At 43.1% G+C, this 24,185-nt stretch overlaps 1 protein-coding gene across 1 annotated transcript in view; it reads right to left on the bottom strand.

The window, feature by feature from the left end:
• The window catches only part of TSNAXIP1 (translin associated factor X interacting protein 1), a 164,870-nt gene that overhangs the window by 81,347 nt on the left and 59,338 nt on the right, over nucleotides 1-24,185 (bottom strand). Inside the window, exons 5-6 of the mRNA XM_063437280.1 lie at nucleotides 16,582-16,675; nucleotides 9,620-9,816 (exon numbers count right to left, since the gene is read on the bottom strand). Of these exons, the coding sequence (XP_063293350.1) occupies nucleotides 9,620-9,816; nucleotides 16,582-16,675 (291 nt within the window). The remainder of the gene's footprint in view (nucleotides 1-9,619; nucleotides 9,817-16,581; nucleotides 16,676-24,185) is intronic.

Genomic DNA, 24,185 nt, shown 5'->3' with positions numbered 1-24,185 from the left:
CTCGCTTACCTGCTCTCTCGTTCCCTCGACCTCGGCTTGTCTCTAGACCATTCTTTACTTACTACTTACGTTAGTCCGCCCATTCTAAGGTCCGGTATACGTACCCTGTACCTGTTTGTACTCTGCGTGTTGGATCCCTGTCCCGATCCTGACATTACGACAGGGCCAATGGATCCTGCAGGTACAAACACTCAGGTTGGTCCTTCCGATTCTAGATTTGATGCCATGGATCACAGAATGGACCAGATGGCTCTAGCGCTGCAAGCTTTATTATCTCGATCTAGTAATCCACCGGAAGAGATGCGAGCCACGTCCATCTCCTCTGTAAGTTCAGGTCTAGAAGTAGCCACTGTAGGTGCTTCTTCCCGTATTACACCTCCTGTACGTTATGGTGGTTCTCCGGAGAAGTGCCGTGGTTTCTTAAACCAAATTGGTATTCATTTTGAATTACAACCTCGCTCTTACCCTACAGATAGGGCAAAGGTTGGATTCATTATCACACTCCTCATTGATAAGGCTCTGAGATGGGCCAATCCTCTGTGGGAGAATGATAACCCGTTAGTCTATAATTATAATGCCTTTGTCGCTGCTTTTAGAAGAACTTTTGACCCTCCAGGTAGAAAGGTCAATGCAGCTAGATTACTATTGCGCCTTAGACAAGATAACCAAACCTTTGTGGATTATGCACTAGAGTTCAGGTCTTTGGCGGCAGAAGTTAAGTGGAATGAACAGGCCTATATAGACGTATTTGTAAACGGATTATCTGATGTAATTCTAGACGAGATGGCTACTAGAGAGCTTCCTGAAAATTTGGAGGATTTAATTTCTTTTATTTCTCGTATTGACGAACGTTTAAGAGAGAGACAGAACACTCGAGATAATATTCGTAGACCTTCCTTTAAACTAGCTCCTTTATTTCAAAGTCCTCAAACCACTATCCCAGTTTTTTCTGAACCTATGCAGATAGGCAATACTCGCCTCTCAGAAGAAGAGAGACAGTACAGGAGAAAGGAGGGGTTGTGTATGTATTGTGGAGTAAGAGGGCACCTTCGCATAAATTGTCCTAATCGTCCGGGAAACGCTCGCACCTAAGTTTCTCTAGAGGACAGGCCTTGGGTGTTTCTATTTTGTCCTCTATACACAATTATAAAGATCACAGGCTTCTGCTACCTGTTTCTTTAGCATGGGAGAAGGGAGTAATAAAGACTATGGCATTGATAGACTCCGGAGCTGCTGAGAGCTTTATTGACCAAGTTTTTGTTTCTAAACACTCTATCCCATCTCAGCTAAGAGACACCCCCTTGGCCGTTGAGGCCATAGATGGTAGACCATTATCTGAACCTGTGATTTCTCATGAGACTATACCTGTTATTTTGACTGTTGGTATCTTACACGAGGAGGGTATATCCCTTATGCTTATCTCGTCCCCTTCTGTTCCTATAGTTCTGGGGTATCCATGGTTAAAGAAACATAACCCTATTATTGATTGGGAGCTAGGGGAGATAACTTCATGGGGTCAGGGTTGCCAGGACAGGTGTTTACAGAAAGTCTCACCACTTTGCGTAGGTAATACACCGGTTAACTCCACCCAGTCTACAGACTTACAAATACCGTCTCGGTATATAGATTTAAAGGCAGTCTTTGACAAGAAGAATGCTGATACTTTACCTCCACACAGGTCCTTTGATTGCAAGATTAATCTCCTACCTGGTACTATGCCTCCGAGGGGCAATGTATATCCTTTATCCACTAAGGAGAACTTAGTCTTAGAGGAGTATATCCGTGAGAATCTAGACAAGGGATTCATTAGGAGATCATCCTCGCCTGCCGGGGCCGTTTTTTTTTTTGTGAATAAGAAGGATGGCACGTTAAGGCCTTGCATTGATTACCGAGGTTTGAATAAAATAACTATCAGAAATGCATACCCAATCCCTTTGATTACTGAGCTCTTTGATCGTTTAAAGGGTTCCAAGATTTTCACCAAGTTAGATCTCAGAGGGGCGTATAACTTGGTGAGAATTCAGCAGGGAGACGAGTGGAAAACAGCGTTCAATACTCGATATGGGCACTATGAGTACACGGTAATGCCTTTTGGGCTCTGTAATGCACCGGCAGTATTTCAGCATCTGATCAATTAAGTTCTTAGGGAATTTCAACAGGATTGTGTTATTGTATATTTGGATGATATACTAATACACTCTAGAGAAATTGAGACCCACCACAGACAAGTCAGAAGGGTATTGCGCAAACTCCTACAACATGGGTTGTACTGCAAATTGGAGAAATGTAGTTTTGACCAATCTCAGATAAACTTTCTTGGTTACGTGATTTCTGGGGAAGGCTTTAAAATGGATCCGGATAAACTCCAGTCTATTTTAGATTGGCCATTACCCAGGGGTCTCAAGGCCATTCAGAGGTTTATTGGATTCTCCAATTATTATAGGCGCTTCATGAAAGGATACTCTTCCATTATTGCTCCCATTACCAATATGACCAGACAGGGGGCCGACACTAAGACTTGGTCTACTGAAGCTCTAGTTGCCTTCAAGACACTTAAAGAACTTTTTGCTTCTGCACCAATTTTAGTTCACCCCGATACAACTTTACCTTTCCTACTCGAGGTAGACGCCTCAGAGACAGGTATAGGTGCCATCTTGTCTCAAAGGTTAGGCGTGGATAAACCATTACATCCATGTGTTTTTTTTTCCAAGAAACTATCTGGGACTGAAAGCAGATATGATATTGGTGACAGGGAACTACTAGCTGTTATCATGGCTTTAAAGGAGTGGAGACATTTATTGGAGGGGACCTTGCATCCTGTTACTATTCTGACGGATCACAAGAACTTGTCTTATATTGGGGAGGCCAAGCGCTTATCCGCCAGACAAGCTCGTTGGTCCTTGTTCCTCACCCATTTCAATTACGTGCTCACTTATAGACCTGGTTCTAAGAACTCTAAGGCCGATGCTTTGTCTCGCCAACATGAACCTTCTACTATATCTGAGACGGTTTTGTCTTCTATAGTTCCCAAGTGCAATATTATCGCCAACACTAGCCTCAGGATTCATTCTCCGTTGCTTGCCGACATTATGAAGCTACAACATCTGGCTCCTAGACAGAGTCCTGAGTCACTGTATTTTGTTCCTGCTGAACTCCAACTAGAACTGCTACAATGCTTTCACAATAGTAAGGTGGCTGGGCATCCTGGCATTCGTAAGACATGCTCCTTAATAGCCAAAGATTTCTGGTGGCCCTCCTTACGTAAAGATATTAGGGATTTCGTCAAAGCATGTGAGGTCTGTATGAAGACTAAACGACCTCAGACGCTTCCATGTGGGCTTTTGCATCCCTTGGAAATTCCCGAGAAACCATGGACCTGTTTAGCTATGGACTTCATTGTCGATTTACCTGTTTCTAAAAAACAGACTGTGATTCTCACGGTGGTTGACAGGTTTACTAAGATGGCTCATTTCGTGCCCTTACCTAAACTTCCATCTTCTCCTGAATTGGCTGAGATATTCGCTAAAGAGATATTTCGTTTACATGGGATACCTTCCGAAATTGTTTCTGATAGAGGTTCCCAATTTGTTTCCCGTTTTTGGAAGTCATTCTGCTCTCAAATGGGTATCAAATTGAATTTCTCTTCTGCCTATCATCCCCAGTCTAACGGAGCTGCTGAACGCACTAATCAAAAGATCGAACAATATTTGCGTTGTTTCGTTTCCGAACACCAGGACGATTGGGTTGGTCTGATTCCTTGGGCAGAGTTCGCACACAACAATCTCGTTTGTGATTCTACTCGTTCTAGCCCCTTTTTCATGAATTATGGCTTTCATCCCTCCATTCTTCCCTGGGTTTCTCCTTCCCAAGGAGTACCGTCGGTTGATGTTCATGTTGCCAATTTGAGGAAGTTGTGGGATCAGACTCGACAAATTCTTCTGCATAATTCCATGTTGTTCAAGAAACACGCTGATAAACATAGAAGGGCGGCTCCAGTCTTTGTTACAGGGGACAGGGTATAGTTGAGTACCAAAAACATTCGCTTGAAGGTTCCTTCTATGAAATTCGCTCCTCGTTACATTGGACCTTACAAGGTCCTGACTCGAATTAACCCAGTTGCGTATCGTCTGGCTCTTCCATCTGCCTTACGCATTCCTAACTCCTTTCATGTTTCCTTGTTAAAACCCCTAATATGTAACAAGTTTTCCTCCACTGCATCCTCTCCTCGCTCTGTTCAGGTTGAGGGACAAGAGGAGTATGAAATCAATTCCATCATCGATTCTCGTATCTCCCGGGGGAAGTTACAATATCTGGTTGATTGGAAGGGATATGGTCCTGAGGAGAGGTCTTGGATACCTCAGGAGGATGTGCATGCGCCTCGCCTCCGCAGGGCTTTTCACTCCCGTTTTCCATCTCGTCCCGGTTCCTTCCGCCCGGTGGGCGTTTCTGGGGGGGGGGGTACTGTCAGGGTACCTGTTGTCTCTACCTCTGTGGAGGTGAGACACTTGGACGTTCTTCCTCGCAAAAGGGTTGAATCACTCGTTCCTCGCGGTTCCCTCGGTCATTTACACGCCGGCCGCGAGGGATCCACTTCCTTTTATGACGCGGCGTTCAGTAGCCGACGTCATGACGACAACCCAACCCGATCTGTCAATCAAGCCCCAAGCACGAATGAGGATTCGTCGGGGGCGTGATTACCTGTTTGGAACCAGGGTATAAAATAGGGCTTTCTACATTTGTTCATTGCCCTGTCGTGGTTCTAGCTTGTCTAGTCACTCAGTGCTCTTGTATTCTGTTAGTTTCTTTGGTTTTGACCCGGCTTGTCTGTTCTACCTTGTTTACCTCTATTACCCTTTGACTCGGCTTGTCTCTCGCTTACCTGCTCTCTCGTTCCCTCGACCTCGGCTTGTCTCTAGACCATTCTTTACTTACTACTTACGTTAGTCCGGCCATTCTAAGGTCCGGTATACGTACCCTGTACCTGTTTGTACTCTGCGTGTTGGATCCCTGTCCCGATCCTGACAATAACACACATTACTCCTACCTGGCTGCCAGGGGGCCGTGCAGTGCAGACTGCTGACTGTGCTGGCGGCCGCTGGGGGACTTGTGCTGGAGTCTGGCGGCCGCTGGGGGAGGTCTGCTGGCGGCCGCATGTGAAGCTGTGCTGTGCTGGCTCTGCTCTCCCGCCTTCGCGCGCTGCTGAATGAGACCGCGGCCGGAATATGACGCCATATTCCGGCTGCGGTCTCATTAAGCTGCACGCTGGGAGCAGAGCCAGCACAGCACAGCTTCACATGCGGCCGCCAGCAGACCTCCCCCAGCGGCCGCCAGCAGACCTTCCCCAGCGGCCGCCAGCAGACCCAGGTGTCTGCCCGGCCCCAGGTGCCGACGGCCCACCGGGAAATTTCCCGGTATCCCGGTGGGCCAGTCCGGCCCTGCTTATTGGGGTTTACTTCCTTTTGCCACCTTAAGTTAAAATTATCATTTAACACTATCAAACTCTACCTAATGGGCATTCAACATCACATGCTGATACAACACCCTAACAAAACAGGATTCCGATCATCCTACCAAATTAAAACCTTACTGAAAGGAATCAAAAAATCTGACACAACATTATCTTCTAAGAGACTACCCATCCATAGCAGACTGTTCCAATCACTATCAGATTTATTAGACACGTCCAGGGCCGGATTAAGAGCCCAGTGGGCCTGGTGCTGACAATTATGATGGGCCTAATTACGGAGTCTTATCGACCCAAAACACTAAAACAGTCATTCCTCCCAAGCGTCATGTATCTGATGGAGTTGGTGCTGGAGGGAAACTCATAGGATGCAGCTATAAGAAAATACATACTCTATGCTAATCTCTCTCTAATTTATGCGTTCATCTTTCAAGTAAATCCATATCCCCTAACAGCAGTGTCCAGTGAAGCAGGAAGTCAATGGGCGGGGTAAAAGGGTGGCCACTGGTGCGAATCACGTGACCAGACCTGCCAAAAGGGGAGAACTTGTCCAAAAAGGGGGCATGTCTGTCCAAAGAATTTGAAGGACCGCCTGACATGAATGCATGTCAAGCTGCCGCCAATCCTGCAGGCTGTCCAACTAAGGGCATACTATGCAAGCAGCACCCTGAGCTTGACATAAATGCGTCTAATGGTGCGCTCACTCCATGCTTTCTAAGGACTGTCCCCTAGCACTTGCTGGTCCACTTGTCTCCTTACTTTCTTACTAGCAGGCAGAAGTTCCTGGTATACAGTCTGAGACAGAGAAAAGGTGTATGTAGTGAGTGTATAAGAAAGGGGACATGCCACAGTGTTAGAGAGACCAACGTCTGCATTACCTAAACTAATTTTATTGTCAGCCAGTCCACACAAGTTTTGTTCCCATACATCCCTCTTAAGCTTACAAACTTAAAGGGACACTATAGTCACCAGAACAACTACAGCTGATTGTATTTATTCTGGTAAGTAGAATCATTCCATTCAGGCCTTTTGCAGTCAACACTGTCTTTTCAGAGAAAATAACTCCACTGGCCACTCATTAGGTGGCTCCTAGAGGCGCTTACTGGGGCAGTACTGCCTAGTGTGCAGCACTGTCATTCAGTGTCTCCACCCTCTGCATGCAGACACTGAACTTTCCTCATAGAGAAGCATTGATTCAATTTATCTTTATGAGGAGATTCTGATTGGCCAGGGCTATGTTGGACTTGTGCTGGCTCTGCCCCTGATCTGCCTAGTTGACAGTCTTAGCCAATCCTATGGGGAAGTATTGTAATTTGTTCAGACCACCACTTCTGATGATGTCAGCAGACAGTCAGTTTAGAGGCAGAGCCAGCAGCTGCAGACTTGAATACAAGTTATATTTTACTATACTTAGGGAGGCCAGGGTGGTGGTTTTAACATAATAGGGTCAGAAATACATTATTGCATTCCTGACCCTAAAGTGCTCCTTTAAGCAAGAGTATGTGAAGAGTAGTTAGGGTTGCCACCTTTCTTGGAAAAAAATACCAGCCTTAATTATTTGTATAATCACAAGGAGTGACATCAGAGAAACTTCTGTAAAATCACCAACAAACTACTCACAGTTTGATTCTGCTGTATATATGGATTTCTCCCAGTGTCTCAGTCTGGCAAGTCACCCAGTGTCTCAGTGCCCCTATGCATCACAGTGTCAGTGTCCCCATGTTGCCCAGTCCCCTAGTCTCCCAGTGTCTCAGTGTCCACATTTCTCCCAGTGTCCCAATGTCTCAGTGTGTCCCCATGTCACTAGAATACTGGGGACACAGTGAGACATGGGGACACTGAGAGACCCGGGGACACTGAGAGACATGGGCACACTGAGAGATCCGGGGACACAGAGACATGGGGACACTGGAAGACATGGGGACACTGAGTCATTAGGGAAACTGGGAGAAATGGGGACACTGAGACACTAGGGACACTGGCTGGGGGACACTGAGAGACATGGGGACACTGAAACATTTGGGGACACTAAGAAACTAGGGACACAGAGACATGGGAACACGGACACTGGGAGACTAGGAGACACTGGGAGACTAGGGGACACTGGGAGACTAGGGGACACTGGCTGGGAGACAGACACTTGGGGACACTGGGAGACATGGGGACAGTTGTGGACATAGACATGGGGACACTGGGACATAAAGGGACACTGGGACATAAAGGGACACTAGGCACACTGAGACACTAGGAACACAGACACTGACACTGGGAGACATGGGGACACTGAAACATTTGGGAACACAGACACTGGGAGACTAGGGGACACTAGGAGACTAGGGGACACTGGCTGGGAGAAAGACAATTGTGGACACTGGGAGACATGGGGACAGTTGTGGACATAGACATGGGGACACTGGGACATATAGGGACACTGGGAAACATGGGGACACTAGGCACACTGAGAGACATGGGACACAGACACTGGGAGACTTGGGGACACTGAGACACTAGCGACACTGGATGGGGGACATGGGACACTGGGAGAAATGGGGACATAGTGTCTCCGTGTCCCAATGTCTCAGTGTCTCCCAATGTCCCTATGTCTCACAGCGTCCCCATGTGGCTCAGCATCCCCATGTGTCCCAGTGTCCCCTAGTGTCTCAGTGTCCCCATCTTTTCCAGTGTCCCCAAGTGTCTCAGTGTTTACAGGTCTCCTAGTGTCTGTGTCCCCATGTGTCTGTGTCCCCATGAGTACCCTAGTGTCTCAGTGTCCCCTAGTGTCTCAGTGTCCCCTAGTGTCTCAGTGTCCCCTAGTGTCTCAGTGTCCCCATATGTCCCCTAGTGTCTCAGTGTCCACATGTGTCCCTGCTGCCTTTCCCCCCATCCCTCACTTACCTAAGCTGTAGAGCTGCTGTCTGGACTCTGTGCTGTGTTGCTGCTCCCCCACGGATCAGTGAGTAGTAGAGAGAGGCAGGGAGGGATATGCTGTAACTTCCTATCCCTGCCTCTCTCCACACACAGTGACCCCTACTGGCCGGTGCTGGTATTGCAGAGTAATCTCCATTTATTCTGAGAAAAATACCTGCATTTGTATTGCCATTACTACTGCAATACCGGCACGGCAAGGCAGCCTCAAATACCGGCTGTGCCAGTAAAATACCAGTCAGGTGGCAAACCTAAGAGTAGTGTGTGTAAAAAAAATAAATATTTTTTTTTTTACATTTTTTATTTTTAAATGGGCCTATTCCATGGGCCTGGGCCTGGAGCTGCAGCTCCATCAGCCCCTATGTTAATCCGGCCCTGGACACGTCACCTTTCGAACCTGTCACCAAAATGGTTATTAAAACCACCATATTCCTAGCCTTTTACGGATTCCTACGACCAAGAGAGTTCACCTCTGTTAATCTAACTTCCACAGATTACTTTAAAACTTGAAATATCCATAAATCTATAGATTATTAGATCCTTTCACTTCCCCACTCTAAAACCAGCCAGGTGGGATGCTCGGCTGACATACCCTTCTACCCTACCTATAACAAATGGTGCCCAGTTAAGGTTTTCGATAAATATTTCAGCAGCATTCACAAATAACCACACCAACCACTACTAGAATTACACTGTTCCAAACTCACTACTGCCACATTTATGCTCTATGTGCTATTGACAAGGCTTGTCCTTAATTCAACTCACTACTTAGGCCACTCTTTCTGCAAAGGGGCATCATCATCTGCTTCCTCCAATTACATTTCAGCACATATCATCAAGGCATTATAATTATATCAAAATTGGTTAAAGAGATTCATCAGGCATTTTGTGACTTTAACGCGTTTTTGCCACACTTATTTTTGCACTGCACTCATTGCATCGTCCCCCAAAAGCCTTCTAATCATCCAAATAGTTTCAAAGGAGGAATGTTCAAAATAAACGCAAAATCTGATGCAGATTTGTTGCTCTACTTGGTTGCCAGGTTATATCGATAATGATCTTGTTATAGTAACAATGGCTGTATTTCTTCCATTACAGACCATATATATATACACACACACACACACACATAGATATATGTATAAAAACATACACACACACATCCCACACATGTATATGCTTACAATTACATATAATATTTATAAATGATAAATAAAACAAATAGGTTACCTGCATTTGCAAAGAGTTATTCTCCTCTTTCATTTTCTCGATAACATTCAACAGATTATGTTTTTCCATTTTCATATTCTTTATTTCCAGTCTTTCTTCTTGATGCATGGCTTGTATCTTTTGATCACATTCTTCAGATACTGACACCAGCATTGTTTTTAAGGATTCCAAAGAGCGTATTTGCTGTCTCTGGTGTGCTACATAATAGTAAAAGAGATAGATTAGACCCATGTAATGATATTGTGTTTGCAAAAACTACCACAATATGTTTTGCAACACAACTATACCACATTTCTCAACATTGAGAAGCATGTAAAACGGGATGGGTTGGATGGACGTAAAGGTGCTGGCTAGCGATGTGCCATGCATCACTAGCTCAATCCAAAGGGACAGACCTTCTAAAGTAGGGTCATATCAGCCTGGCAAATATGCCAGACTAACTGCCAGTCAAGTTGACCAACCTCATTAAGGTCTGAAAGAATGTTGGTACAGTGGCCTAAGTGTATCGCTAGCTCATCTAATGATGAGCTTTTGCTACACTTTCTGGGAACAATTGCCTGGTTCCCACAAAAGTGTAACACCGAGGAAAAACCTGGAACATGACCACAAATTTGGGACTGTCCTGCCGGATTCAGGACTGTTGGGGGGCCTGTGTAACCATTAGCTTAGCTAAAAGTATATTTGTCACATCCCAGTACTTTTACACTGTATTTAACGTGTGCTTTTGACATCTAAATATATAAAATAATGCAGAAACCCACACCATTCTATAGATATAGTAATTCATTTTCTGAATCTGTCTGAAGAAATGTTCACATCTTCATTAGAAGAACCAACCAGAATGAAAGCTTATCTGGACCTGGCAATAATAATAATGAATAATATTGTATTTGAAGTAAGGGAACACTGGGAAAATAGCAGCAATTAAATGAAGATCAATAAAAAAAAATGAAACAAAAAGCAAAACAAAGACAGGCCATATGGCATACAAGACTTGAAAATCCTGACATCCATGGAGTAAAAATGCAGCATTAACCTCTTCAATACCAAGCACTTTTAGATTGAAGAAATATTAGCATTAAATTAGTTTGAAGCAAGGTATGCATAGCTAGCATATAAATATAGAATGCCATTTTATGTGTCTAACTCAGAGGACAAAATTTAAAAAAATGTAAATTATGTAAACTCATACAATTTTTTTTATTTTGTTATATTCAATTTAACAAGTTTTATTTGTTTTGTTTTTGTTGAAATGGCATTCATGGAAATTATATCATCATTCTTTAAACATCTCGTGGTCACTACTCTATCCTAATTCTCCTTGACCAGTCTGCGGCTTTTGACACTGTTGATCATCAACAGCTTCTTCTTATCCTCTGCAATATCTGTCTCCAAGATATTGCTCTCTCCTGGTGCTCCTCCTGCCTCTCCCAGCGCTCTTTCGGTGTTTCTTTCTCTGGCCCTGCTTTTTCTCCCCAACTCCTCTCTTTTGGAGTCCCCCAAGGTTCAGTCCTTGGTCCGCTACTGTTCTCCATCTATACTGCCTCCCTTGGTAAACCCATTAGCTCCTTTCGCTTCCAATATCATTTCTATGTGAATGACACGCAAATCTACCTGTCCTTTCCTGATCTCTCCCCGTCCCTCTTGACTAGTGTCTCTGACTGCCTCTCTGCTATTTCTAACTGGATGGCTGCCCACTTTCTTAAACTTAACTTGACCAAAACTGAAATTCTGGTCTTTCTTCCTCAAGTGTTGTTACTCCTGTATCTGGCTCCCTCCAAGTCAATGGTGCTACCATCAGCTCCCCCACGCAGGCTCGCTGCCTAGGTGTTCTCTTTGACTCCGACCTCTCCTTCAAGCCTCATGTTTAGTCTATCGCCAACATTGCGCGCATCCGATCCTACTTAATGCCAGATGCGACTAAGGTGCTGGTCCATTCCACTGTCCTTTCTCGCCTTGACTACTGTAATCCGCTTCTCAGTGGTCTTACGTGCTCCCAACTTGCGCCGTTACAGTCCATAATGAATGCAGCGGCAACGCTCATCCTCCTGTCCGCCCGCACCTCCCACGCCTCACCCTTCTGTCAGTCCCTACATTGGCTTCTTGATATAGGGCTCAATTTAAAATTCTGGTTCTTGCTTTCAAATCTCTACATAATGCTGCTCCCACCTATCTATCCTCCCTAATACACAAGTATGTATCATATAGCCCCTTACGATCTGATTAAGACTTACGTCTATGTTCTGTCCGTACTCCCACCTCTGATGCTCGCCTTCAAGACTTCTCGAGGGCTGCACCGTTCCTGTGGAACTCGCTTCCCTCCTCCGTTAGATGCTCACCCAGTCTCCACTCCTTCAAAAAATTATTAAAAACCCACTTCTTCATAAAAGCGTATAAATTAAACTCTTAATAGCTCCCAACTGATTCCTCTCTTGCAACTGTCACTAGTCTAATACTATCCTTACCATTTGTGTCACTTTACCCCACTCCCTCTAGCATGAAAGCTCATTGAGCAGGGCCCTCAACCCCTCTGTTCCTGTGTGTCCAATTTGTCTGGTTACAACTACATGTCCGTTCGTCCACCCATTGAAAAGCGCTGCGGAATTTGATGGTGCTATATAAATAATAACATAATAATAACATAATAATAATAAACATCTTTCACATTAGTGAAACACAGTCGCCTTAAATCAAAAGCTCTTTCTAATTTCTAATTCTAAGGGGATGTTTCTAATTGCCACATTTGCGGCATACAGGTAAAATTTCATTCACAACATTATCCAGACAGGAAAATAAAAAACACAGAGATTGTTAAAAGGAACATAATAGAGTGTGGGTAACAGAAATTGCATGGGGAAAGGGTACAGTGGTAAGTGACTTTTTTAAATTTCTTCTTATACGCAACTTTGTGTTAATTTTATGATCTGACCGTTAAATTTTTTTTAAAAATAAAATAAATATATATATATATATATATATATATATATATATCATTTTTGAAACTAAGTTTGTTCAACATTTATAAAAAATATTTTAAAAATTGAAAGTTTTAGAAAGTAACCATTTTTCATTATCTTGCAATATTTTGTGTGATAGTGAGTGGAGCAATTTTACCAAATTAGAGACAGAAATAAATAAAGGTACGTATATACAAACTGTTGGGTGATATATCCTCCAGCAATAACGAAGTATATAGAAGGAAAAGAAAAAACAATAATGGTGCAGATTGTCTACAGAAGAAATATAGACATAGAAAAAAAACATATAGAAAAAATATAGACATATAGACATATAGAAAAAAAAAGCAAAAAACAATATTAGCCAAGAAGCAGACTTCCACTCATATTGTCGCTGCCAGCATGCGACTCCGGAGTCCAGCCTCTGGTATACCCCCAATGGCGCCGTCCACATCCTGTGCCAAACGGATCCTCCCGCTACTCCTTGAAACGTGACGTGGCGTTGTGTGCCTCCGTGCATCTCCAGGTCCTCCACTGTCCAGTCGCAACACTGACCAACACACACACTCACTGTCTGACAGACAGAGACACAGACAGACAAACACACACTATCTGACAGACACACACACACTATCTGACAGACAGACACACACACTGACATACAGACACACCTACACACATTTACACATTCTTGCACACACTCACATCATTTTATTTATTGCTCCCTACCTTTGGGAGCTGGTGTGGGGCCACTCCCTGATCTTCTCTCGGGAGCTCAGTCTTCCTGCTCCTCACGCGCGCAGTTTAGTGATGCCGGGTGCCAGAATTATGTCATATTCCAGCACCCGGCATCACTACAGAGGGCCGTGAGGAGCAGGAAGACTGAGCTCCCTCGCTGCCACCAGGTTCATCTCCTACTGGCCGGGTAATTTTAGCAGAGTAGGCACTTGCAATGTGGGGAGAGCAGGTGCCTACTCTACTTTAGTAAGCATGTCAAACTCGCGGCTCATGGGGCCGCAAAAATATTCATTTTGGGCCTCATGCGGCCCGCGACCCGCGGCCCGCGAGTGTGACATGCTTGATGTAGAATTTAGGCCAAGGGCGAGGGGCAGCATGGGGGGGATATAGGAAGCGGTGGTACCACAACAATTATAGCTTTGTATCAATTGTTGAGACACTATGTCGAATATAGGCCAAGGGCGAGGGGGAGCATGGGGGAACCATGAGCCAATAGCTCCCTCCTTGTAACTAAAATGAACAAACGAAAGAACGGATTGCATGGCTGAAATTTCATCCAACAAGCACTTTGTTTGTCATTTCATTCGTTGTAATTTATATTCATTCATTCATTTGTCTTTTTGACGAATAGCCAAAATTCATCCGAAAATGAATGCCCAAGTATACCATAAGTAGAAATGACACCCGAAGATCTCACAATGCAACTGAGGATGGACAGAACAGAGAGGAGAGTATTGTGGGAGAATTCTCTTTGATAAAGGAAGTGGAGTTAAACACCACCCTTTTGTCACATTTGTCAGGTGCAGGAAAAATACATAAGACAAAGTAGTCATTACTGTGTCTTATGTTTTAAACAGGAATAAACCGGTAATTCAGAAAATCAGAACAGATTGGGAAAGAGGAAGTGAAGAGGAAGCAATATGAGAAAGGTAAGGTTACAGAGCCACTTTAAGAGGATTTTGATACAAAAGACCTTTACAAAACTAAAACAAGGTATAAGGTTAAAAGGTAGACAAAACAGTGTAGGTGCTACAATCACCTATGTGAGTCACTCAAAACACATAAAAGTGAAAAATACAAGATATATAATTGATGAGAGCATATGAAATATGGAAATATCTATGTATAAGTGAATGTTGAGTTTTTTTAAGTGAATATATTTTTTATAGCAATGATTAGATGTATAGAGAGACTTTTCATGTATATAGAATTATGAGGACAATGTAAAAATATGTGTTTTATTGTTTATATGTGGATAAGCAGTGGTCTTTGCCCTTCTGAATGCTGTAGATTCATAGTAACTATGGGCAAAGATTAACGAGCGGCAAGCAACTAGTTTCAGCCGAAAAAAACGTCATGACGGAACACGGAAATCGCATGAAGAGGACGCCAGGGGGAGGGATGCAACCCTGGCGCCGGAAACGGAAGCCACAACGGAATGGCACGCCAAATCAGGAAAGGCGTGAAATTTTGAAGATATTTAAAGAAGCGGAATACAAGTGGATGAAAGGACTTTTGATAAAGGCTTAGGCCGAAACGCGTCAAGGACATTTTAGGTATATATATATATATATAGTTATTGTTTTAACCCCAGATTTTTTAAGTGTGTCCAATAAAAGGTTTTTTTCCATGAGATTTCCTGCATCCTGAAATATTTTGGAATCTGGACAGAATTCATTGGACCTCAGAGAGAAAGGAGGTGGGGCTGACAACCACGGGCAATTGTTATCTACGCCTGTAGTCTGAGCCAGCTTATAACCAAGTGGCTCAGGACCATGTGAGTGTGACCTTTTATATGTTGAGTTACACATCAGTTGCTACTCTATTACCCCATGTGGTGTTCTTCCTATTTTATTTACAGGATCCACCAATTACCATTATAAAGACTGCCTTTCTGTCATGATACCTTACCTTGCCTCCTCGGACCCGCGCAGCAAGGCATCCTCTTCCGGTGAGCGGCACAGCCCTTTTGACGCCGGCCGCTCACACCGCTCGTTTTTTTATAATTCGGCAAGTAACTGCCGACGTAACTCATACGCGGCCACGCCCCCGGACCTTTTGGGGGCGTGGTTTTAAAGCAATATACCCCACACTATAAAAGGGCGTCCCTGACAGTTGTAAGGCGCCCTAGTGTGGTTCTTGTTGGTTCCCCTAGTGCTCTCTAGCTAAACTATTGATTCTTTCCTGGTTATTGACTTTTGGCTTTCCTTATTGACTACTCTACTCTCTGGTTCCCCGTACTTTGGCTTGGCTATCGTTTATCCGTCTTCCGTACTCCCTTGATCTCTGGTTATTCCTTTTGACTACTCTAAACGTTAGTCCGGCCATTCTAAGGTCCGGTATACGTTCTATTTAAGGTTACATTCTGTGAGAAGGGGTCACTATCGTGACACTTTCAGTGTTCAATAAGGGTAAAGTCAGTCTTGTTAAGTGTGCTCTCACCAATTATATATCTTGTACTTTACAAAACTACAATGGAAACATGTTCAATACATCGCACATTCATTCTGGGGGCATTGAGACTACCTCAGCACCTTCGTGGCAAATGAGCAGGCAAACATTCACAAAGGAGACCTTGTTTTAGTAAAGACAATGTAGCAAATTGGGAGTTACAGTTAAAACTATTCCTAGCAACCATGGAAAGATATAAAAAAATTAAAGGATTCTGGACAGAGTTTCGACTTATGTTTATTGTTGCTTTTTATGTAGTGGTATCTACAGATAGTTGTGCATATTAATGGTATCTTCCTTAGTATGTCTTGCTTCCCTGCAGTTTTGAGTTATTTGATTTCTGCTCTTGGCTGCCTACTGATTTCCTGGCTCCATTTTAAATGTATCTGTGTGTTAGCAGTGTATCTGATTGGTCAGGGATGCCCATAACATAGATCCCCAGATGTTGTAGAATTACAATCCCCATGATGCTTTACGTGCGTTTATAATGACAACAAATCATGGAAGCTGTAGTTTTAAAACATTTGGGGAACTACCTTTTGGGCACCCCTGTGTTAGGTAAAAAGAATGTACTATTCCAGAGCCATCATAACCAAGTCCATTACTCATGAATCTGTTCATTCATCCCGCTGATAAAGAACATTGTAGGATTTACCGTCTCTGTGCTTGGGATTATGTGACTAAACTGAAACTGAAATTATTTCAGCAAGTGCCTTTCTCTATCTTTGGAAAGCTGCTTATTTCAATGAATAGATCAGTATAGTAAAATTTTCAAAAGATGTTAAAAGTAGTTATTTTAACTGATAATGCACTTACCTACAGTGACCTCATATTCATTCTTTATTGCAGATAGTATTGGTTTGTAGGTGTTAAACGCCTCAATAAAGTAGTTGAAGACTTCTCTATATGCCTGTTAAAAAAAGGACTATTATAATGGAATTTAATAAAACAATGGCACTTTTTTATTTTTTTAGGATAAAAACAATATATATATATATTTTTATAACCAGTAAACAAAACAAAATGTGTGGGTTATTTACAAAGCTATAAGGCAGGAGTTGGCAAACTAAGGCCTGCAGGCCATATTAGGTCCACCCCCTGCTAAATCATTGACATTTGGTCCAAAGAGATGATTGAAAACACTGCCACTTGCTTTGAGGCTTTTACAATGGTAGAATGGGCACCTGCCTACCCACATGGTAGATGCCTTCTCTGACGAAATATACCAGTGCCTGGGGGGACGTGTGAGGGAGCGCTGTACATATTGGGCGCCACCTGCACAGCTTCCTTGTGCACCCTGTGGTTTGCAGACAGCAGGGATGTGACATCACTGGAGCATCTGCATCACTACAAGGGATGTATGGGAGCTGTGTAGAAGAATTCCAGCAACCCACTGGCCACCAGGAAGAAGATCTGTTCCATCTCTCCCAGGGAAAGGTAGGGTAGCTGGGTGGATTTCTCAATAAATTAACAAAAAGTGTGTGTATGTGTGTATGTATGTGTCAGTGAATGTGCCTGTATGTGCACATGAGAATGTATGTGTGTGTTAAATAATATAGCCTCTTAATTAGGAATTTTTATATATGGCAATCCCACATAAGGATACCAAATTAACGGTTTATTAAACTGCTTAACAATCAGAAAAAAATATTTTTCTTAATTTGGTGTTTCAGCTGTTTAGTAGTTAGCTTCCTAAGTTAGTATCTTTATATATAGGATTGTCACATTAGTATTCCAAATTAAGGAGCAATCTACTTTTTCTTATACATTTTTAGATAAACTAATGAAGGTGGCCCTCCGTCCATTTCCAGGAATAGTATCCATCACTTAAAATAATAACAATAAAAAAGTAAACAATTCTGGGGTAAAGGAAAAGGCTAAACTTTTTATAAAAAACACAAAAAGTATCACCTGAATTAAAATAACCAAAATATGAATTATGCAAACTAATTGATACAACAGGACCTACAGAGGAACAGTAGAGTAGTTTCCCCTTGTCGAGGTATCTTTGAAATATACTTTTCCTGGCCAGATACTATAAGTACTCTTCCAAACAAACATGACTTCGGTTGTTTGCTGTCCACACTCCTTCTGGATAATTTTCTCTTTTTATTTTCTCCCTAAAAAATGTTTTGTCTTACCTGGGAACTGTTTGGGTCCTTGTCCCAGTGGAGTTTAGCTTCTCTCTTCTGGAGGCTGCAGGACAAGGCGCCTCCATAGTGATCCTTGATGGTAGCAGCAGAAAAGGAAGAATCAATATGTTCTTCCTCTGAAGAAGAGCATGTTTCTTTTGAGGAGTTTGGTATTAAGAAAGGCGAAAAACTCACTGAGGGAGTGCATAAGACACTCCTAAAGGATAAAACCATTAACAAGTAAGAATTTAGCAAATTCAAAAAAGAAGTATGCTTTCTTTCCTCTTCATGAGACCATAAAGAATCTTATAGAGAACGATTGGATAAAAGTGGAGAAAATAGTGGCCATTCAAGGCAAGATTTCTCAGTTTTATCTATTTAAATATTCTGATGCCATTTCTTGGACAGCTGTTCCTAATGTAGATGCAGCAATCATTAGACTTGAGAAATGTACAACTCTGTCTTTTGGATGATGCTAGTTCCCAGACAGATTCCATGTAGAGAAGAATAGACAACAATCTATCCTAGGCATATGTGGCTGCAGGGGCAAGTCTCCGTCCTGCGGCAGTCCTTACTTTTTTTTCTAGTGCTCTGCTACAATGGACTAAAGATTTGGAAGTGGACATTAAAGGGTGTAGGCAAGGCATGCCTCTTGGAAACCTTTTCAAATTTTAAATTGTTTTTTGGTGACCTTTGCACTGAGGCATTGGTGGACCTTGTCCATTCCATCACAATATCCATGCTGCTTACACAGAGCCTTGTAATTGAAAGCTTCAGATGCTAACATATCATTGACAAATTATTTATGTGCTCTACCATTCCAAGGAAACGACCCTTTTGTTAAAAAAACTGCATGATTGCATTTTTCAAAGCATCTGAAGGGAACACAGCATTGCACCCAAGTGACAAGAGGCAGAAGAGATTATCGGGTTCCAATCGCCAACTTTTGCCTGTACAAGCCAATGAAAGAATCATGTAAATTTCAACCATGAAAAAATGGCCAGTTTGGATCAAAAGGAAGTAGAGGAAAAGAAAATGCATCTCACCAGAACAAGAGATTATGACGAGTTGCATACCCATTCTATGAGAGTGAGAGCTCTCCTGCTTCAATTCTCTGTGATATAGGTCCATTCTAGTTTATCCCAGAAATCATGTCAAATAGATATTCCCTGCCTATCTGAAGATATAAATAAAGATGGAATTCACCTCCTCAATGCTAGAGCAGAATGCCATCTTCCCATTTCCGAGTCTTGAGATAGTCTGGTGTTTCTACTCTTGCCTGTTTCTAGCTTCTAAAGGAAGGTATGTGTGAAAGCCTATTTTGGATCTTCATGTGTTGGATATCTTCTTGTTTGTAATAAGATTCAAGATGGAATCTCTCTCCACCATCATAAGAGTGGTGTCTCCATAGGAATGGCTGGTAAACTTGAGAGATGCCTATTTTCATATACCTAAAACTCAGTCCACATGTTCTTTGCGAAGGTGTTGGAATTCCTGATTGCAGAGATTAATCTACAAGGAATTCAACATTTTCACTATCTGTCCAATATTCTGATCTTGTACAGAATCGCTCCACTCTGCTTGTTCAGCAAAACAGAGTATTGAAAATTCTTTAAAAACATGGATGGATTATTAACTGGAAGAAAAGTCAACCAGTTCCTTCACAAGCCATGTTTGTCTGGGGGCATTGGGATCAGACTTAAAGAGAAACCTTCTTGGGTCATCAAACAAAAAAAGTATTCCTGCTCAGATATACATGAGCCTTCTGGGAACCCTGTTGTCCACAATTGGGTTGGTGCATTGGGTACATCGACTCCTTAGATTACAGTGGCGCCTCAGATACAAGGACCTGAGACAGCCAATTTTGACTTCCAGCAGAGTGAAAACCTCTTTAAAAAGGTTAGTTATGGAGGCAAACCTCTACCAGGGTTTTCCACTAGAGGAAGTCCAGTGGACCATAGTTACTACTAATGCCTTTGTGACAGAATATGGATCTCATATAGGTCCTCATTATGTGCAAATAACATGGCCAAAACTCAACAAGTATAACAGATAAGGAAACAATTTTACAATGTGGATGGTAACTAAACAGTAGTTTGCTCTGTGGTACAATGTTTGCCATGCTAATTGACTGGAATGAATTTAACATCTACTTAACATCACTTACCTTTCTGCTCACCTCATCCATGTCTTTGTGTTGTAACATAGTTGTAAAGCCTCTTTCAACTATCGAAAACTAGGTTACTCATGTTAGATGGTATAAAGAGGCTTTAACATATAGGCTAATAAACATTGATCAGATCTGCTATGTGAAAAAATGATTTCCAACACAAAGACATAGGTGAGGTGAGCAGACAGGTAAGGGATAAAGTTACCTTTATCACCCCTTATAGCATTGAGTTTTGAGCAATTAGAACAATTGTAGAAAATAACCTACTTGTCCTTTATGTTGATGACAAGATAAAATCTTTTGGGGCGAAAAAGGCCCTTACTTTGGAACAAAAGTTGAAGTCAGAAACCAGAAATATCAAAGCAATATCGGACTACAAAGATCACAACAGGGCAAGGAAGTGATGTCAATGGGAGGTATAAATAGGCCTAGGTGTGTACTGATAGGCTAGGGAACCAATTAGGGTAATTAGTGCACATGTATAAAATAAGTGCACATCCTAGAAGGAACCTGGACTACTGTCCTTTTAAGGTGCCAAAGAGGCAGACAAGGTGCATGCCCCCTAGCTAGTATTTGTGTGCGCATGTTCCTGCAATGTTGGCCAAACATTGGGACATCGCAGGAGAAGAGAGTCGGTGTCTGCAGAGATAGCGTAATTGGAGCGGCGCGGACGAGAGGATGTATGACAGAACCCGCCTGTAGGAATGCTCACTGGACAAATACTAGAAGGGTGAGAAGGAAACCTAGCGTGGAAAGCACAGACAAGCTTGGGTGCATGAACATCAGAGACAGGAACCCAGGAATGCTCCTCAGGACCAAAAACCTTCCAATGGACCAAATATTGAAGGGAACCATGGGAGAGATTGGAATCAATGATGTGTTGAATCTCGTACTTCTCCTGACCATGGACTAAAACAAGAGGAGGACGAGACAAGGACCTGAAGTGTCTATTACACATCAATGGCTTTAGGAGTAAGGCGTGGAAGACGTTTGGTATATGAAGGTTCTTAGGCAAGTCCAAGACATAAAACACAGGGTTTATCTTTTGTAAAACCTTGTAGGAGCCAATATATCTCAGGGCAAGCTTCATAGACGGAACACAAACTGATATTACACGTAGACAACCATACATTATCATCCACTTGATAGGAAGGTGCTGCTCTACGATGCCTATAAGCGAATGTCTTTTGAGTAAGTCTTCTCCAGGATAGCTTTGACCTTTTTCCATGTATCAAGCATAGCATAGAATGCTCATCTAGAATAGGCATTCCCTTGTAGGAAAACATAACTGGAATCAAGTTAGCATGATGACTATATGTGACAAAGAAAGGACTATGACTACATCTGGCTTGCCATGGAGGCAAATCATTTTATAAAAGTGTGGTATATTGAGGAAGTGGTCCACCACAACCAAAATAACTGTAAAACCCTTAGAAGAAAGTAGTTTAATAAAATAATCCATGGACAGTTGTGAGCATGGAACATGTGGTACAGAAAGGGGATGTAGAAGACCATAAGGTTTGTTACAGTAAGATTTTTTACAGTAAGAACAATAAGGATGTGGAATTTGCTGCACGAATAGGTGGTTTTACCAGAGTCTATACAAATGTTTAAATAGCAATTGGATGAATACTTCCAAAAACATAATATTCAGGTTGTAGTAAAGCTCCAATACTAGTATCCCTGCTAAAGTTGCTTCAAGCTGGAAGAAATTCCGCTTCAGTTATTATAGCTCACCTCCCCAAGCATAAGATGACACTTAGTCAAGGGGAGAACAACAACCTTTATTGAAAACATCACATCTATTTATACCCCCAACAGCAGGGCCATGGTGTGTGTGTGTCTGTCATGGTATATGTGTGTGTGTGTCTGTGTGTGTGTTTAGGCTACTAGACCCCTTCCACTGGCAAGGGAATAGTGGATTGGCCCTAATCTCAGCCAATCCAATGTTTTGCCATAGGATTGGCTGCAAAACTCTACACCAAACAGCATCTCCTATGTGGAACATTCAGCACCTCCTTGCAGAGCGTGGAGGCGCTGAATGTAGGTGCTACACACTGTGCAGTACTGACACAGGAAGCACCTCTAGTGACCGTCTGAGTGACTGTCACTAGAGGTGTCACTAGGAAGCAATGTAAACACTACCTTTTCTCTGAAAAGTCAGTGTTTACATTGAAAAGCCTGCAGGGACAGGCTATAAACACCAGAACCACTACATGAAGCTGTGTGTGTGCGCGCCTGCTAGTAAGTGAGCTTGCTTGCGTGTGTGTGTGCCTGCTAGTGAGTGAGCTTGTGTGTTTATGCGTGTCATTGGTTATAGCTCTACAAATCGGTGCATATTGCTCATGAATTCTGTCAGATTGTTTTGGAACAGTATGATAAAGCCTGAGGTTCTCCACTGCATATATAACCAGATCCCTCTAAAGCAAGGTTTTAGAAGCATATCATCATATCTGTTCTATTGTAGGTGTGGCATTGTGCCAATGACTTGTTCGCAGGAAAAAGTAAAGGGTGGCCACAGAATATCTAGACCATGTTTATTACAAACTTTTCTGTAGGAAGCATGTGTGTGTCAGTGAACTTTTCTGTAGTGAGCATTTGTGTTACAGTGAGCTTGTCTGTAGAAAGCTTGTGCGTGTAAGAGTTTGTTTGTACTATGTTTGTGTGTATACCAATAAGTTTGTCTGTGTGTGTCATCGAGATTGTCTGTCAGTGAGCCTATGTGTTTGCATCTGTAAGCTTGTGTTTTTATGTCAATGAGCTTATATATATATCAGTGAGATTGTTTATCTATGAGGCTGTGTCTCAGTGAGATTGTGTCTGTGTCTGCATGTGAGTATGCTTACTGTATAATTAAATGTTTTACTCTGAAAGGACCAATATTTTATATTAGAAAAATAAATATGAGGGGCGGAGCTAGCGCCCAGCGAGATCGGACCCACGACTGCAGCTCTCCCGGCTGGGAAGCATTAACGGCTTAAATACTGCCGACACAAACCCTCACACGACCCGGCCGACGGTCAGAAAGAGCGCCCACATCGATGGGGAAGAAAAATAAAAAGCTGTGAGCGGATCAGCCGCGGTTTACAGCGGACGTAGGAGACCTGCTGAGGAGACCGCATGGCGCGGTCAGATCCAATATGGCGCCTGAGTACAACAACTTCACTGACAGTTCAGAAGAAGCCCCATTACACAGCCCAAATACGCTAGGGTATAAAAGGCCCCCCAAGCCTCGACAGCAGGCTCCTCTCACCCGGTCACCCCGGAGGTAATTACTAACCTCCTCACAGACCTCCGCCAAACGCTCTCCACCGAAATAACTAAGGTGAGGGAAGACATCAGGGGGTTCACTGCCCGCCTTACTGCAGTGGAGCAGACCTCCCAAACAACCTCAACACAGGTCCTGGCACTACAGAAGCAGGTCACCGACCTGACAGTTGCTCACACTACTCTCACCCACCAACTAGCATCTATGGAAGATAAACGACGGTGGAAACATGTAAAAATCAGGGGCCTCTCTGATGGAGTTCTCCCAACAAGCCAAGGGAATACAATTAGATGGGATGTTCCGCCTGCCCAAACCATCAACACCCTCAAGCGCAACTACCAGCGATCTACTGATTAAGTTCCAGAATGGGCAGGACAGAGCAGCCTTCATGAGTGACACCAGAGGGGAAAACCCCCTATAGATTTGAAGACATGGAACTGTTGTTTTACTCTGACCTCTCCCGCAATACTCTGCTCTGGAGGAAATCCCTCCGTCCGCTGACAACTACGCTGGCAGCTAGGGGAGTGAAGTACCGCTTTGGACCTATGCATGTACTCCTCATTCAGCACCAAGACACTGAACATAAGGTGGCGGACATTTCTGAGATGGACACTGTCCTGGCGGCATTGGGTCTCACAGCCCCACCCCCCTCTACAACCTTGAACCCAGCTAAAACTGTCCCATTCATGCCCGCTTCACAGGGAGGACCTGGGAGGGAAGGCCACCTGACTCATAAGCCAAAACATTCTCTATGTTGGGCTTAGCCCTCTGTTAAATGTTGACTATGTGACAAACGTTCAGAACATTACACAAAGTTATAACCCGATCACTCACAGAACATGCAAGGCAA

Source organism: Pelobates fuscus, chromosome 12 (assembly GCF_036172605.1).
Source record: "Pelobates fuscus isolate aPelFus1 chromosome 12, aPelFus1.pri, whole genome shotgun sequence".
Taxonomy (NCBI): domain Eukaryota; kingdom Metazoa; phylum Chordata; class Amphibia; order Anura; family Pelobatidae; genus Pelobates; species Pelobates fuscus.
Note: the sequence above shows the minus strand (reverse complement) of the source record. Positions and strands in the feature narration are given on the sequence as shown.